The 17,353-nt window shown below is 42.8% G+C and overlaps 1 protein-coding gene across 2 annotated transcripts in view; it reads right to left on the bottom strand.

Annotated features, from left to right (window-relative positions):
- Positions 1-17,353, bottom strand: part of LOC126259599 (ubiquitin-conjugating enzyme E2-22 kDa) — a 102,578-nt gene that overhangs the window by 76,663 nt on the left and 8,562 nt on the right. Inside the window, exon 2 of one of the 2 annotated variants that reach the window (XM_049956508.1) lies at positions 7,715-7,867. In XM_049956508.1, coding sequence (XP_049812465.1) covers positions 7,715-7,867 — 153 coding nt within the window. Of the gene's footprint in view, positions 1-7,714; positions 7,868-17,353 lie in introns of those variants that run through there. The other variant, XM_049956509.1, reaches the window with a different exon arrangement.

Below are 17,353 nucleotides of genomic sequence, written 5' to 3'. Positions count from 1 at the left end.
TAATCACACCCTATCTACACACAAAATACTAACTGAATCATAGCTTTCTAATGCAAGGAAAAACTACTGTCACAAGGTGTTTCTTTTGCTGTTTGTTCTCCTTATAAAAAAAAGAATTTACAGACACTTCATACTATTTCAACACTAAACTCAACTTATGATATTTTGAGAATTATTAACAGATTTTATCTGCAAATACACAGAAACTGCAGTAGTCAGACTACCAATACATTTAATTCAGTTGGTAATAGGAAATTTCATGCCCAAGTGGGAATAGAAGATTAGTATTGTCCAACAACTGGTCCTGATAGTAGCCATGAAACAAGCAGAGATACTTGTGTCAGGCTGATTACCTTTGCCAAAACAAGGTGAATGACCATTAGAAGCATGTATTTCCCCCAAAAATTAGCACATAATGTTACCTGGATTAGCACATAATGTTACCTGGATATCTCCAGACGATGAACTAGATCTGGTAGATACCCCTGGCAAATCTTGCAACCCAGAAAAAGAAGTGTGATGGCTTTGATTCTTCGACTGCTATGAACTGACTTTCATGGTGTTCCTTTTTCTTCTCCCTACCATCTACCAGATGATGAACCAGATCGACCATGTTCTGGTTGAGGACATCATAGCAGTATCGAACATGCATAAACTTTCTGTGGGGCAGATATGAAATCAGAAATTTTCTGGTGGTAGTTGAATTACGTCTGAAACTGTCTTATCAAGTGACAAAGTAATGCTGAAAGGATGGTCCACTTTGATAAGGATAAATTGGAGGATGTAGAAGTGAGACAGCACTGTCAATATAAAACTACAGAACAACATACAACATCATAGTATCCTAAAACATGGAAGGTGTATGGCTAGCATCATTGAATGCAGTGCTAACGAGTGCAAATGAAAAGCTCATTTGCCATCCAAAATGCAGGGAATCTGTAGAGACCAGATCAGTGAAGACACTAAAATAGCTAGAACAACTTTTGTAAGATGCAATGATGGCTTATTATAAGGTGAGGCATTAACACCCATCAGTCCATAAGGGAGAAGAAAAAGGAACACAATGAAAGTCAGTTCATAGCAGTCGAAGAATCAAAGCCATCACACTTCTTTTTCTGGGTCACAAGATTTGCCAGGGGTATCTACCAACAACACACACTGGGTCTGATGAATGTGACCGGTGGAGCTGCAAAGATTATTTTCAAAACATTTTGAGAACTTACTGAATCATGGCACTCCTACAGTGGTGAAAACACAGATGCAGGCCCAGTTTGATAGAGTGGAAATGCCTGAAATCAGTGTTGTGCTAAAGGCCCTCAAGAACAAGGAGGTAGTGGCATCACAGCTGAGGTGCTCCGCCTGGGAGATGAAACAATGCTGGATGCTCTGAGTACATTATGGACAGCAGGAATAATTCCTGTAGAATGGAAGGGAGCAATTATATGTCCCATCTTCAAGAAGGGTGATGCTACACAAGTATCCAAGAATCAACAGATTTCATTACTTGAATTTGGTTATAAAGTCTTTACAATGCTGTTGTTAAACTGCATGAAACATTGGCTGAAGGAATTGTAGACCTCTAACAATGTGATTTTGTCCCTGGACAGTCAACTGTTGCTGTTGTGGTCTTCAGTCCTGAGACTGGTTTGATGCAGCTCTCCATGCTACCCTATCCTGTGCAAGTTTCTTCATCTCCCAGTACCTACTGCAGCCTACATCCTTCTGAATCTGCTTACTGTACTCATCTCTTGGTCTCCCTCTACGATTTTTACCCTCCACGCTGCCCTCCAATGCTAAATTTGTGATCCCTTGATGCCTCAGAACACGTCCTACCAACCGGTCCCTTCTTCTAGTCAAGTTGTGCCACAAACTCCTCTTCTCCCCAATTCTATTCAATACATCCTCATTAGTTATGTGATCTAGCCATCTAATCTTCAGCATTCTTCTGTAGCACCACATTTTGAAAGCTTCTATTCTCTTCTTGTCCAAACTGGTTATCGTCCATGTTTCACTTCCATACATGGCTACACTCCATACAAATACTTTCAGAAACGACTTCCTGACACTTAAATCTATACTCGATGTTAACAAATTTCTCTTCTTCAGCAACGATTTCCTTGCCATTGCCAGTCTACATTTTATATCCTCTCTACTTCAACCATCATCAGTTATTTTGCTCCCCAAATAGCAAAACTCATTTACTACTTTAAGTGTCTTTCCTAATCTAATTCCCTCAGCATCACCCGACTTAATTTGACTACATTCCATTATCCTCGTTTTGCTTTGGTTGATGTTCATCATATATCTTCCTTTCAAGACACTGTCCATTCCGTTCAACTGCTCTTCCAAGTCCTTTGCTGTCTCTGACAGAATTACAATGTCATCGGCGAACCTCAAAGTTTTTATTTCTTTTCCATGGATTTTAATACCTACTCCGAATTTTTCTTTTGTTTCCTTTACTGCTTGCTCAATATACAGATTGAATAACATTGGGGAGGGGCTACAACTCTGTCTCACTCCCTTCCCAACCACTGCTTCCCTTCTAAGATAAGTCGTAAGGTCAGTATTGCCTCACGTGTTCCAATATTTCCACGGAATCCAAACTGATCTTCCCCAAGGTCGGCTTCTACCAGTTTTTCCATTCGTCTGTAAAGAATTCGCATTAGTATTTTGCAGCTGTAACTTATTAAACTGATAGTTCGGTAATTTTCACATTTGTCAACACCTGATTTCTTTGGGATTGGAATTATTATATTCTTCTTGAAGTCTGAGGGTACTTCACCTGTCTCATACATCTTCCTCACCAGATGGTAGAGTTTTGTCAGGACTGGCTCACCCAAGGCCGTCAGTAGTTCTAATGGAATGTTGTCTACTCCCGGGGTCTTGTTTCGGCTCAGGTCTTTCAGTGCTCTGTCAAACTCTTCACGCAGTATCGTATCTCCCATTTCATCTTCATCTACATTCTCTTCCATTTCTATAATATTGTCCTCAAGTACATCGCCCTTGTATAGACTCTCTATATACTCCTTCCATCTTTCTTTCTGCTTTCTCTTCTTTGGTTCGAACTGGGTTTCCATCTGAGCTCTTGAAATCCATACAAGTGGTTCTCTCTTCTCCAAATGTCTCTTTAATTTTCCTGTAGGCAGTATCTATCTTACCCCTAGTGAGATAAGCCTCTACATCCTTACATTTGTCCTCTAGCCATCCCTGCTTAGCCATTTTGCACTTCCTGTCGATCTCATTTTTGAGACGTTTGTATTCCTTTTTGCCTGCTTCATTTACTGCATTTTTATATTTTCTCCTTTCATAAATTAAATTCAATATTTCTTCTGTTACCCAAGGATTTCTACTAGCCCTCGTCTTTTTACCTACTTGATCCTCTGCTGCCTTCACTATTTCATTCCTCAAAGCTACCCATTCTTCTTCTACTGTATTTCTTTCCCCCATTCCTGTCAATTGTTCCCTTATGCTCTCCCTGAAACTTTGTAAAACCTCTGGTTCTTTCAGTTTATCCAGGTCCCATCTCCTTAAATTCCCACCTTTTTGCAGTTTCTTCAATTTTAATCTGCAATTCATAACCAATAGATTGTGGTAAGAGTCCACATCTGCCCCTGGAAATGTCTTACAATTTAAAACCTGGTTCCTAAATCTCTGTCTTACCATTATATAATCTATCTGATACCTTTTAGTATCTCTGGGATTCTTCCATGTATACAACATTCTTTTATGATTCTTGAACCAAGTGTAAGCTATGACAGTCAACCACTAACCACATATTTACCCTGAAGTAGTTGATACAAAAATTTTATATGTCTGATTGGGAATTACATGTCATCTTTCATTTCCAGCAAGCTTATGATAGGATTGAATGCTCCATGTTGAGGAAAATGTTTGAGGAATTTCACATCCCACAGAAAAACTCCAACCAACTCCAGTTTGCTACTCTCAATCAACTTGTCAAGTACAGGTGGACAATTAACTACCACCACCATTAAGTAACTGAAATGAAATGAGACAAGGAGATACATTGGCACCAATACTATTCAAATTGAGCTTGAAAAAAGTAAGCTGTTATAATTCTTGAAGCAGGGAAATGGAGATGAAGGGAGCACACATAATCCTGGGATTTGCTGCCGCTGATGAGATTGTTGGTGATACCCCAGAGTAAGAACGTGCTGATACTTCCGGATTCCTCCGCAATGCGTAGGAAACTGGGTTTCTGGAGCAAGTACGTGCTGATACTTCCCAATTTCTCCACAATACGTGGTGAATGACGATAAAACCACATATCTTGTGCCACAATGTCAAGCTCTCCTTCCTTACATTGTTGTTGATGGGCATACCTTTGAACAAGTTAAAGACTTCAAGTACCTGGGGGTTCCATACTGACTAATAAGCGAAGTGACAAAAAAACTGCATCAACAAATAATCAACATAAATAAAAATTTCTTTAGTCTGAAAAATTAATTCAAGTCACAACTGAGGTCAAAGAAGAATAAGATTCGGCCATACATAACACTAGTACGGCTGGTACTTTTACATGTTGTGAAACCTGGGTGACATCAGCAACGATTGAAAAAGCAATCTGTAACTTTGAGAAGAAAGTAACTCAAAAGATGTATGGACCCTTCCAAAATACCACAGAAGGTAAATGCGAATGAAGAATGAAAGAAGATTTGCACCAGCATTTTGGAAAACTACACATTGGCCAACTATTGGAAGGAAAGATGCTACAGCGGTTTGGCCACATCCCGTGAGCCAATAACTTCCTCCCATACAAAGTCCTCCATTCTGAAGCTGCTAAAGGGATGTCTAAGCATGCAATGGAAGTACTGAGTATTAACAATTCTTAAAGAAGTGAAGCTGACAGCAGTGGAAGATGAAGTTACAGACCAGCAATGATGGACTGCCATCTGCAGTAGATATCTACTCTGCTGTAACTTACTGACCTCCTTTCTGGGGTTCCATCCATCAGTCTGTAAAAACAAAACTCTTATAGAACAACTTTGTTGTCCATCTGTCTGCCTGACTGACTGTTCCCAGCCCGTTTCTCACGGGTATGGATAGATGATTCAAGTTGAAATTTATGTCACAAACTGAGATTCGTGGTTCCTTCGCAGTGTAAAATATTGAAATTTATAAGTCAATACAATCAAAAGATACAGCCATTTATGTCACATATTTTGATACTCATAAACTCACTCATCAAAACATACAAGGTATTTCCCGTTGACCTAGAATCAATGGAATTTGGCAAGAAGCAAGGTTTCACAGTACTAGTGATGGAAACAATCCAAAAATTGTTAATCTGAAATTATATCATATGAAAAAAATATTTCTTCTGTCACTTGTTATCTGACATCAAACTTAAAATTAAAACAACCAGTAGTTCTGCATTTAAGAAGACTGTGTTGCAATGGTAAAAATCAAGCATCAGGCAAGGAATGACTTTATTGCTCACATAATATGTTTTGCAATTTATCCATTATCAGATATCCACACATACAACTTTCAATTCTATATAACAATATTATGAAAATGATAGTTGCTATATTATGCAGAGTCACAGATAGGCACAACAGAAAGACTGTCGGAAACATGACCACAGTCTCTGGCAGGTGAAGCCAGACTGCGAGTAGCAGCACTTGATGAGAGAGGCAACTGGGTGGTGGGGGTAAGGAGGTGTCTGGGGCGGGGAGGGTGAGGGAGAGCAGTAAGAGCGGGGTGGGGGTGGGGGATGGAAAAGTGCTGCTTGTGGGAGCGTACAGGGACAAGCTAGAGAGCTGGTAGGGAAACTAGACAGAGGGTGGGGGGGAGGGGGGGTGGGGGGGGGGGGAAGGAGTGCGTAGTGGGAAAGTAAAGAAGTAAAAAGATTGAGGGTGCATTGGTGGAATAGAGGGCTGTATGGTGCTGGAATGAGATCACAGAAGGGGCTAGATGGGTGAGTATAATGACTAAAGAAGGTTAAGGCCAGGACAGTTATAGGAATGTAGGATATATTGCAGGGAGAGTTCCCACCTGCATAATTTGGAAAAGCTGGTGGTGTTGGGAAGATCCAGATGGCACAGGGTGTGACACAGTCACTGAAATGAAGAATGTCATGTTGAGCGGCGTGCTCAGCAAAGGGTTTTCCAGCATCTATCCATACCCGTGGAAAAGGGGTTTTGAGAAAAAGAGGTTTTGAACAGTCAGTCAAGCAGACAGTTTTCTTGGCTGACGAACTGTGGCCAAGAAATAGATGGACCAGCTCCACTGCTGAGCACACCGCCCAACACAATGTTCTTCATTTCAATGACTGTTTCACACCCTGTGCCATACGGATTCTTCCCACCAACACCAGCTTTTCTGAATTACGCAGGTCAGAACTCTCTCTGCAATATATTCTAAATTCCCGTAACACTCCTGGCCTCAACTTTCGTTAATCATTGTCCTTACCTATCTACTACTTTCCCTATTCCCATTCCAGCGCTACACAGCCCTCTATTCCACCAATGCACCCCAAGTCTTTTTACTTCTCTCCTTCTTTTAAGCTAACCCCCCACCCTCGCCAAACCTCCTGACTGCACCTAGCTGAGCTGCCCTACCCACTCTCCACCTCATTCCTGTATGCTCCCACAAGCAGCACTTTTCTGTCCCCCACTCTTAGCCTGCAAACCCCTCCTACCCCCCCTCCCCCTAGCCTCCTCCTTACCCAAAAACACGGTTGTCTCTCTCATCAAGCACTGCTGCTCACAAGACTGGCTTCAGCTGTCAAGAGACAGGTCTTGTGTGTGTGTGTTTTGTCTATTTTTGATGAAGGCCTTGTTGGCTGAAAGTTCACTTTCCGACAGTCTTTCTGTTGTGCCTATCTGTGACTTAGCATCTCCACTATTTGATGAGCAGCAAATATTGTTTTCATAATCCTGTTCCATTCCATCCTGGATTTTCCATTTTTTAGATGCTATATATTACGTAACTATGAAAGAACAGTTCTATCTTGTCAGCAACAAATCCTGTACTGTCAGAAGAAGGGATACTTTTGAAAATAACCATATTATATATCAACACTGCTGCCATGCCACAGTGCAGCTTCTGTACTGCCACTATACCCCTTATTATATTGTATAATTTGTTTAACATCACTTTAATATTAAAGCAGGGACAACTCCATCTTTTGTAAAAGATATTATCAAAGCACTCAGTACACTGTCAAGGATTTTAGAAATAGTTATTTTATTATTTATTAACTTATTTTATAAATAAATATCTTTGGCAAATCATATGAGTAAAACCAACTGAATACGGTGAAGAAACGTAACTGCCACACTATGACACGAGGCAGCTTGACAATAGCTGCTTCACATGTTACATGAGGATCATACCAACCAGATTCTCTGAAACAAGCATATGGAAACTGTTGTTTTATGCTTATGTCACACAATTTTCTATATTGTTTCCTATAACACCCCCTACCATTCCTGAGTGAGAACCTGCCATTGGGGTGTCACAATCTCCATTCTTCTGCTCCCATGCACCTTCATACCATCCTATCCTTCCTTACGTCTTTTTCCTCTCCCAACCCACTTCCCACCAGACCCGTCCATGCTGAGGCCCTTATAATCACAAGCATTCAAACTAAGCATTAGCTGAAAACATAGCACCCTAGCCTGCTTTTGTATTGCACTACTGCATATCATTCCAGGTAAAAATACAGTTTTTTAGTACACAAAAATACCTTTGGGGGATTAAATGGATAAGTTTCTGGTACTTTTATTTCCAAAACAAAGGTTCCACCTTCATATGGTGTTTCTGGAGGACCTGCAATTTCTCCTTTCAGTTCAGTGTAATTGTCATTCACTAGTTCCACCTTTATCGCACATTTTGCAACCTGGAACAACAAAAATTCACATGTTAATTCACATCAATGAACATAGCTTTTCCTCCACTGCATTCAGTAGTGTATATTACACACATATGTAAGAATGATGATGATGATGATGATTGTGTGTTTAAAGCAATTAAACTACTGGACCATCAGTCCATTCATTTAATGAGGGAAACATGTAAAAAAAGTGGGGACTTGGCAGCTCCAACTATACAAGCAAGTCAAAGAGTTTAAAAAAGGGTGTGACAGCAGTTGTAACATGATAGGTAAAAGAAAACAGGGATAACCCAGGCAGCATCATGCACAAGAAGGTCTAAAGGCACGTCAAAGTGAGGGAGGAAGAAATTAACCTGCAGTCGCATGGGGGTACACGCCACAGAGGGAGGCACACTCTCCCCCCCCCCTACCCCCACAACCAATCCTAACACTGTAAGTGGGGGAGTATTATAGTTAATTTTTCAACCTACTCTCCCTAAGAAAATGCAACACTTTAGTAGTGGCTGTCTTGTCATCTGCAAGCATCTGAGGTAGTGAGGTAGGCAAGCTGAAAGTATGTCACAGATTGGCCAGCAGGGCACACGCAACAAGAACATGTGCTATCGTCAGCAGACTACCACAACTGCTTTGAGGAGGATCCTCCAGATGCAGAAGGAACTCATGGGCGAATCTTATGTGGCCTATGTAGAGTCAGCACAATGCCATCTTTCTGGGAGGCCTGGAAGGATGTATGCCACACATTAGTGGACCCCTTCATCACTCTTAACTTGGTTTGGGTCATAATATTCTGCTTTTCCAATTCTCAGCGCATCAAAAAATTGCATCAATGTTGTAATAGTAATTCTGTCCCTGGTATTCTGACAAAGTCGATCTCCTGCAGTTGTGCCTTTAGCTAGACAGTCATCTAGTTCATTTTCTGGAATGCCTATGTGGCTCAGTGTCCAGAATTGTAGATGCAAACCAGTAGGTCCTCGATGTTGGCGACCAAAAGATTTTTGGGATAGCAAACTGTCCACTTCCATTTCTCCTTAACTGGCTTTCGTCTTGAGGCATGGCCAAAGACTAAAGTGACATAGGACTGTAAACCTATGCTTTCCCTGTTCCTGACTGTTGAGATGGCCGAGTTTGATCCATGTCATTGCGGATCATCCGCCCCAATGTCACTCACTCTGACGTGAGGATCTCACCGTGGCAAAGGCCACCTGGCACAGTAGCCATTGCCGGGAGTCCCGGTAACCCGAAATGGATAGGCACTTATTCCTTGGCTGACATGTGAAGGTTACAGCTCAGGCATCAGCAGCGCAATCCCTGCATTGTCAGGGGGCTACCACTGAGAGAGTACATGACAACCCCACCACAACGGACCGGCTAATGCACTGGATTTCGGGTGCAGAGGTAGATCCACTTGACTGGTAGTTATGTCATTCCATCTCAAGTGATCATGGGTCTCCCACTCCTTGAGCTTCAATTTTTGTGAAATTTGCTGTGGGTGTACAGCTATCCCAGAAATGAATCTGCGTAAAATTTTAAATCATAAGCTTAAGTATATGAGAAACAGTGGCCTTCTATATGGCTAGCTTTTTGATGAATGTGTGTGGAAATGAACAAAAATGAATGTTTGAAGCTCTTTCATTACAAGTCAGAAGCAAGTAGGAAACTCTCACTTTCAGGTCTTGGATAACTTATGGCTGTGAATCAGAAAAAAAAAAAAAAAGTGACAAAATGTAAACAGATTAAAGTGATTAAAAAAGAAAACCTGAAGAGAAAATGCATAGGTTTTTGACCCTCTTTGGCATCATATATCTCAGGAAGAAAAACATGTAAAAGAACTACAATTTGGCATACTTGTTTTCGATGCCAGGGACTTGGTTGTATAAGCATCTTTTCTTGCTTAGTCATTTATTTCTGATTATACTCAATCACAAACATGGTGTTGAATTTAAAATTACAATAAATGAGCAAAGTTCAGATGTAAATATTGCAAAAGGGTCATTTCTGAAATTCTTCTTTCCGAAGCAAGAATGACAACTCGTAGATTAATGCTCGTGTCCCAACTAACAACGGAAATTTGATGACTCAACCAGTTCCAAACCATTATTGAGTCAGTTTCTAACACTATCATGGAAGTAAGCATGTATGATTTGACACTGTCAAACATTGCTTATCCTGTTACATGCAGATGGTTGTGTTTGCTGGTTTCTTCATCGAGATTCCAACGCCTCAGTTGGGCTTCTTTCCATGGTTCCTAAGCCGATATGTGGGTCTCTTCATGTGGATTCCCAAGCATGCGCTACTTAAAATTACTACTTCATGGAATTAAATTTTTCTTCAATACTGTTCAATATGGCTTCTGGAAAAATTTCCTGAACTCCTGGTCTAGTTGCTGAAGGTGCTGCAATATTAAGTTTCGGAATGGACACATCAGCAGCTTGATGGATCATATGGTCATAATGTGATGTACACTGCATCACTGCTACAACAATTAAACACAGCCATTTGATGGTGCAGTGTGCAGTTTGCCTTTCTGAGATTTTTCAATTTTTAGTTAATGACTTGAAACGGTGCATTTTTCAAGTAACAGCACTCTATATTGATTTAAAAAAGATTAAATTCTACACAACCTTGATTGTCCCACTTTCTTTTGTCCACTGCATTGTTTTGCTGCAAAAGTTAATGAAAAGTATAGTGGGCAGCTTTGTGGCTCTCTGTAGATTCAAATGCTGATCAAGTGCAGATCAACCCGAAATTTTTCAGGTAGCAAGGTGCAAATGCTGTGCAGTGGCTGGTGGAGAAACAGTTCTTCCCTTTTGTCCCTTCTGCTTTGTGCTGGGCCATGTCTGTGTTACTGGGCACCTGAGGAATGCCTTATTACTAGCCTTCAATGTCAGTTTTGTTTTGTTTTGTTTCACTGTTAACCATTATGGTCTCCCATTTTATTTTATTTTTTTATGTTCAGCCTAAGTGCTTAAGAGGAAAATTCTAGTAAAATGAGCAAGCAGACATCACATCCCCACTGAAAGCATACAGATCAGAAAACTCTTACTGTTATAGATGTTTTAACTGAATGAAAGTAAACATGTATCTGATGAAAAATGCATTTTGCAGTAATTGTGTACTCAGTACCAATATTCAAAATATCCACGGGTGTGCTGCCGGTCTATAGTGTGCCCGTTGGACACTATAGACCGGCAGCACACCCGTGGATATTTTGATTATCAAATACGCCGGGAGAAACTCAAGAATCACAGTACCAATATTAATTAACTATTTATAAAGTAGATACTGACAGCACACACACACACACACACACACACACACACACACACACACACACAAATGGACAAGTTGACCAGTAACATTCAGCAAGTGACAGTGCACTAAAAAGAGAGAGAATTTAATAAATTTACAGCAATTAAACACCATCAAGCCAGTCACAGTTATAATGCTGATGTTAACTGCAGTCATGAAAATGTTTTTAGGACAGACTCTAGACATGTCATAATGGACAGCTGAACCACTGTCACAATCCTATCCCATGCATCCTTCTCGCGGTAGCGTTCTCGCTTCCCGAGCACGGGGTCCCAGGTTCGATTCCCGGCGGGGTCAGGGATTTTTCCTGCCTCGAGACTACTGGGTGTTGTTGTGTCGTCATCATCATTCATCCCCATTATGGTCTGAGGAAGGCAACGGCAAACCACCTCCATTAGGACCTTGCCTAGTAAGGCGGTGCGGGTCTCCCGCATCGTTCCCCTACGCTCTGTAAAGAAGCATCCTTCTCAGCAGATAACAATACAGTAGTCAGTGATTTGTCACTTGGCATTCTTGGAAAACTTACAATTTTTACAACTTCTTAGCTTAATTAAGCAGTAAAAATATATATTTTTTTGTTTCTTACTGGGCTTCTCATTTCACTGGTTTATTGGCTTGCTTATGCACCACAAAATAATTGTTCAAACATAGTGAGGAAATGAAACAAGCTGTAGAAATAAAGTACATAACAATGTGCAGGTATATAATGTACCAGTAACATATTTTATTACGTACAGCAGACAGATCATATTGCAGGAGCTAAATATTTTAATCTAAGTGGTGTCTGTATTATGGAATAAATGATGACTGACTGACAACCTCAGCTGCCGACAGGTGTTGTTATACCTCGATGTGGACAGCTGAAAATGCGTGCCCCGACCGGGACTCGAACCCGAGATCTCCTGCTTACATGGCAGACGCTCTATGCATCTGAGCCACCGAGGACACAGATGAATAGCGCGACTGCAGGGACTTATCCCTTGCACGCTTCCCGTGAGACTCACATTCCCAATTGTCCACAATTCTACATATGTATTGTACCTTATAGACATTTGCCCACCCACTCGTTACTCGCGCACGCTTTGGCGATTCCCGTAAGAGTTTTGGGCAACCTGTGCGCATTCGCACAGACGAAGGTCAATGGCTGGGTAACCTTTAACTATATATATGAAGACAGTAACTAGTTCTCGAAAGAACAGTTACTGTTGATGGCAGTGCAGCTTTTCCTTGGAATAAATGATGTAAGCCATGTAAGGAGGAGATCCCGGGTTCGAGTCCCGGTCGGGGCACGCATTTTCAGCTGTCCACATCGAGGTATAACAACAACACCTGTCGGCAGCTGAGGTTGTCAGTTAGTCATCACTTATTCCAGGGAAAAGCTGCACGGTCATCAACAGTAACTGTTCTTTCGAGAACTAGTTACTGTCTTCGTATATATATGTATTATGGAAGATCAGAGAAGCTCAATGTCATCTTCCTTACAAATTCTGATTGTCTGCAAAAGGCATAAATAGTGCCGAATAGTTCCTTCACGTACCTCCCTTCCATTACAAAATATTTAATTCCTATGCAATTAGGAGATAGTACCCATCAAGGATTACGATAACATTTGAAACTTTGGGATTTCAATGTCGACTTACGAGGATTTCTTGTACCTTCAGATGATATGGCAGGTCAAGTTTTCAAAAGTTCTTCATTACTTTCCACTGCACCCAACAAAGTTGTGAAGAGGTGTCACTGTTACTATGAGGATCTTTTATGAACGGCTTGCAAACTACAAAGTTATTTTACTAGGAATAACATGGGTGTATCACACTGGAAAAACTGCTACAACACTGTTTTTATTATAACGCCACAAGAAGTCCGGCACATGAAGAATTGGAGCTTCTGAAGCTGGATAAAGATTATGAATATCTTCTAACTTAGTTGCATCTGATCCTACAAGATTATTCCTCGTGAGGTTTTAGCTGAACAGCTTCACAAGTTCACATCAATTATAGCGGTGGTAAATCTTTTACTCAACGAATGTTATCATCTGGAACTAAACTTTTATGTATGAAACACAAAGTTCCTTCCTGTCAAGTAACTGAGCATTAAATCTGCATTGCTATTAACAAGTTGAGAGAAGTGTTGCCCCTGAACTTTCAGAGATTAATTCATGATTACTAATGCTCATTATATAAAAGTTTGCCTGTAAGGTGAACAAAATCTCAAATGAAGTAATTTCTGAGAATCATACTTTTTTTGTAAATATGCAATAACAAGTCTTCCTGCAATGGCCAAGGGAATTAATTTAGCTTCACATAATTCATAATACTGTGTGCAATTGTGGGTCAACTTCTTCTCTCATTTCTGACTGCCCCCACATTTTCTCTTCAATATAACAACATCAAATGAGAGAGTTTCAGGAGCTAACTACCTGCATCCCTTCAAAAACAAGTGTGACAGCAAGTATTGTATATTAATGAAATTCTCAAATCATATGTTGCAGCAGCTGTCTGAACTGTCATTAGCCACTGACCTGTTGATGTAAACCACTTCATGGCCTCGGTACATGTCGAGAATCACGAGCAAGTGGCAGTGGAGAGCCGCGGAGTTAACTGAGTCCTTAGAGCTATGTGAAAGGTCCTGGCAAACCCACGGCCTAGGTGTGCACCATGGAGGTGTACGTGAATGGACCTCAAGTATAGGTGGGAAAGGCAAGGACTCCAGTTCGGAAAGAAGGGATCGGACACGAACTGCAATTGGAAGCCCTAACCTGGGCCACCAATGTGGGAGAGAAACCGCCACAGGTGGGAAGAGGAGCCGGTAATTCGGATGTGCAGGAGAACTATGAACGTGTGCAACGTAAGTGGCCAGCAGTTGTGCACACCTAACCTTCAATGGAGGGACTCCGGGCTCCACCAAGACACTGGTCACCGGACTCGTCCTAAAAGCTTCTGTTGCTAGGCGAACGCCACAGTGGTGCACTGGGTCGAGTAAACGCAATGCTGAGGGCACCACCGAACAGTAAACTAGACTCCCATAGTCAATGCGGGAATGAATAAGGGCTCTGTAGTGTTGCAGCAGCATAGAGCGATCTGCACCCCAGTTGGTGTTGCTAAGGCAGCACAGGGCACTGAGGTGCTGCCAGCACTTCCGCTTAAGCTGACGAAGGTGAGGAAGCCAAGTCAATCAGGCATCGAAAAGCAGTCCTAAGAATCAACTTGTCCACACTACAGTGAGTTGACCATCATAAAGGTAAAGTTCTGGTTCTGGATGAACAGTATGATGCCAACACAAGTGCATAACACACGACTTTGCGGCCAAAAACTGGAAACCACGGGCTAGAGCCCATGACTGCACCTTGTGGATGGCTCCCTGTAGGTGCTGCTCAGTGACACCAGTACTGGAGGAGCAGTACGAAATGCAGACGTTGTCTGCATACAGAGAAGGTGAGAAGCCCTACAGCTGCTGCTAGACCATTAATGGCCACTAAAAATATACACTCAATACAGAGCCCTGTGGGACCCCATTCTCCTGGATATGGCAGGTACTATGGGAGGCACCAACTTGGACATGGAAAGTACAAAGCAACAGGAAATTTTGGTTAAAAATCGGAAGCGGGCCTCTGAGACACCACTCGTATAATGTGGCAAGGATATTATGTCACCGGGTCATGTCATATGCTTTTCGTAAATCAAAAAAGTGGCAACCAGGTGTTGGCATCTGGAAAAGGCTGCTTAGATGGCACACTCAAGGGACACAAGATTATCAGTGGTAGAGCGACCCTGGCAGAAGCCGCCCTGACATGGAGCCAGTAGGCCACATGACTCCAGGACCCAACCGAACCGCTGACACACCATATGTTCCAACAGCTTACAAATAAAGTTGGTGAGGCTGATGGGATGACAGCTATCCTCATCAACTGGGTTTTTACCGAGTTTGAGCACTGGAATGATGGTGGTCTCCCACCATTGCGATGGAAAGACACCATCGCACCAGATCCAGTTGAAGATGACGAGGAGATGTCACTTGTAGTCAGATGAAAGATGTTTAAACATCTGACTGTGGATCCGATCTGGCCCAGGAGCAGGGTCAGGGCAATGTGCAATGGACCTCGAAGAGAGGTGGTAACGGGAAGGACTCCAGTTCAGACAGACAGAAGGGAGCAGACACGAACCGCAATCGTGAACTCTGATCTGGGCTGCCGATGCGGGAGATGAACCGCCGTGGTTGGGAAAAGGAGAATGTAATTCAGATGCGCAGAAGAACTACAAACATCTGCAATTTAACTAGTCAGCAGTTGTGTACACGTAACCTTCAATGGAAAACTCCGGCCTCCACCAGGACACTGGTCAGCAGACTCGTTCTAAAAGTTCCCGTCACTAGGCGAACGCCACAGTGGTGCAATGGGTCGAGTAAACACAATGCTGAGGGCGCCACAGAACCGCCCTCCCATAGTCAAGGTGGGACTGAACTAGGGCTCTGTAGAGCTGCAGCAGCATAAAGCGATCTGCACCCCCATTGGTGTTGCTCAGGCAGCGGAGGGCATTGAGATGCCGCCAGCACTTCCGCTTAAGTTGAGGAAGGTGAGGTAGACAAGTCAGTCGGGCATCGAAAAGCAGTCCTAAGAATCGATGTGTCTCCACTACAGTAAGGGGATCATCATTACGGTAGAGTTCTGGTTCTGGATGAACAGTGTGACACCGACAGAAAGGCATGACACACAAATTTGCGGCTGAAAAATGGAAGCGGTGGGGTAGAGCCCATGACTGCGCCTTGTGAATGGCTCCCTGTAGGTGCTGCTCAGCGACACCAGTACTGGAGGAGCAGTAGTAAATGCAGAAGGCATCTGCATACAGAGAAGGTAAAACTAATGGCTCTACAGCTGCTGCTAGACCGTTAATAGCCACTATAAATAGAGAGACACACAATAAGGAGCCCTGCGGAATGCCATTCTACCGAATACGGGGAGAACTATGGGAGGCACCAACATGAACACGAAAAGTATGGGGCACAGGAAGTTTTGGATAAAAATCGGGAGCGGTCCCCAGAGACCCCACTCATACAATGTGGCAAGGATATGATGTCGCCAGGTATAGTATGCTTTACATAAGTCAAAAAAGACGCCAACAGGATGTTGGCGTCTGGAAGAGGCTGTTCCAATTGCAAACTCGAAGGACACAAGATTATCAGAGGTAGAGTAACCCTGGCGGAAGCCACCCTGACGTGGAGCCATTAGGTCACGTGACTCCAGGACCCAACCCAACCGCCGAAACACCATACGCTCCAGCAGCTTACAAAGAAATTTGGTGAGGCTGATGCCCCAGTAGCTAGCCACATCAAGTGGGTTTTGACTGTGTTTGAGCACTGGAATGATGGTACTCTTCCACCACTGCGATGGAAAGACACCATCGGACCAGATCCAGTTGAAGATGACAAGGAGATGTCACTTGCAGTCAGATGAGAGATGGTTAATCATCTGACTGTGGATCTGATCCAGCCCAGGAGCAGTGTCGGGGCAATGTGCGAGGGCACTGAGGAGCTCACACTCTGTAAATGGGAAGTTATAGGGTTCACTGTGGTGTGTAGTGAACATGATGACTTTCCTTTCCATCTGCTGTTTGAGGATGTGAAAGGTTGGGGGGTAGTTCTCTGACGCAGAGGCTCGAGCATAGTGCTCAATAATCCTGTTTGTGTCGGTAGATAACCCACCATTGATGTTAATGCCAGGGACATCTGTTGGGATCTGGTACCCAAAAGGCATCTGATCTTTGTCCAGACTTGGGAAGGTGATGTATAGCACCGAATGGTCGAGACGTATCTCTCCCAACACTCCTGTTTCTGTCGTTTTATAAGCAAGCAAACGTGGGCATGGAGCTGCTTAAATCCAGGTGCTTTAGGGAAGGGTGCCACTTATGTCGCTGTAGATCTCGCCGACGCTCTTTCATTGCCTCAGTGACTTTCGGCGACCACCAGGAGACTGCCTTCCACCGGGGGCCCCCTACAGAGCGGGAGATCGCATTTTCTGCCACAGAAATGATCGCTGTAGTGATCTGCTCAACGACAACATTGATGGCACCATGTTGGGGAAATACAGCAGTGACAGCAAGGATGAAGGCTTCCCAGTCTGTATTGTTAAAAGCCCATCTGTGTAGGCGTCCATGAGCATGGTGCCGGGGGAGTGACAGGAAGATGGGG

The sequence above is a fragment of the Schistocerca nitens genome, chromosome 5, assembly GCF_023898315.1.
Source record: "Schistocerca nitens isolate TAMUIC-IGC-003100 chromosome 5, iqSchNite1.1, whole genome shotgun sequence".
Classification (NCBI taxonomy): Eukaryota; Metazoa; Arthropoda; class Insecta; order Orthoptera; family Acrididae; genus Schistocerca; species Schistocerca nitens.
This window is presented reverse-complemented; position numbering and strand designations above follow the sequence as displayed.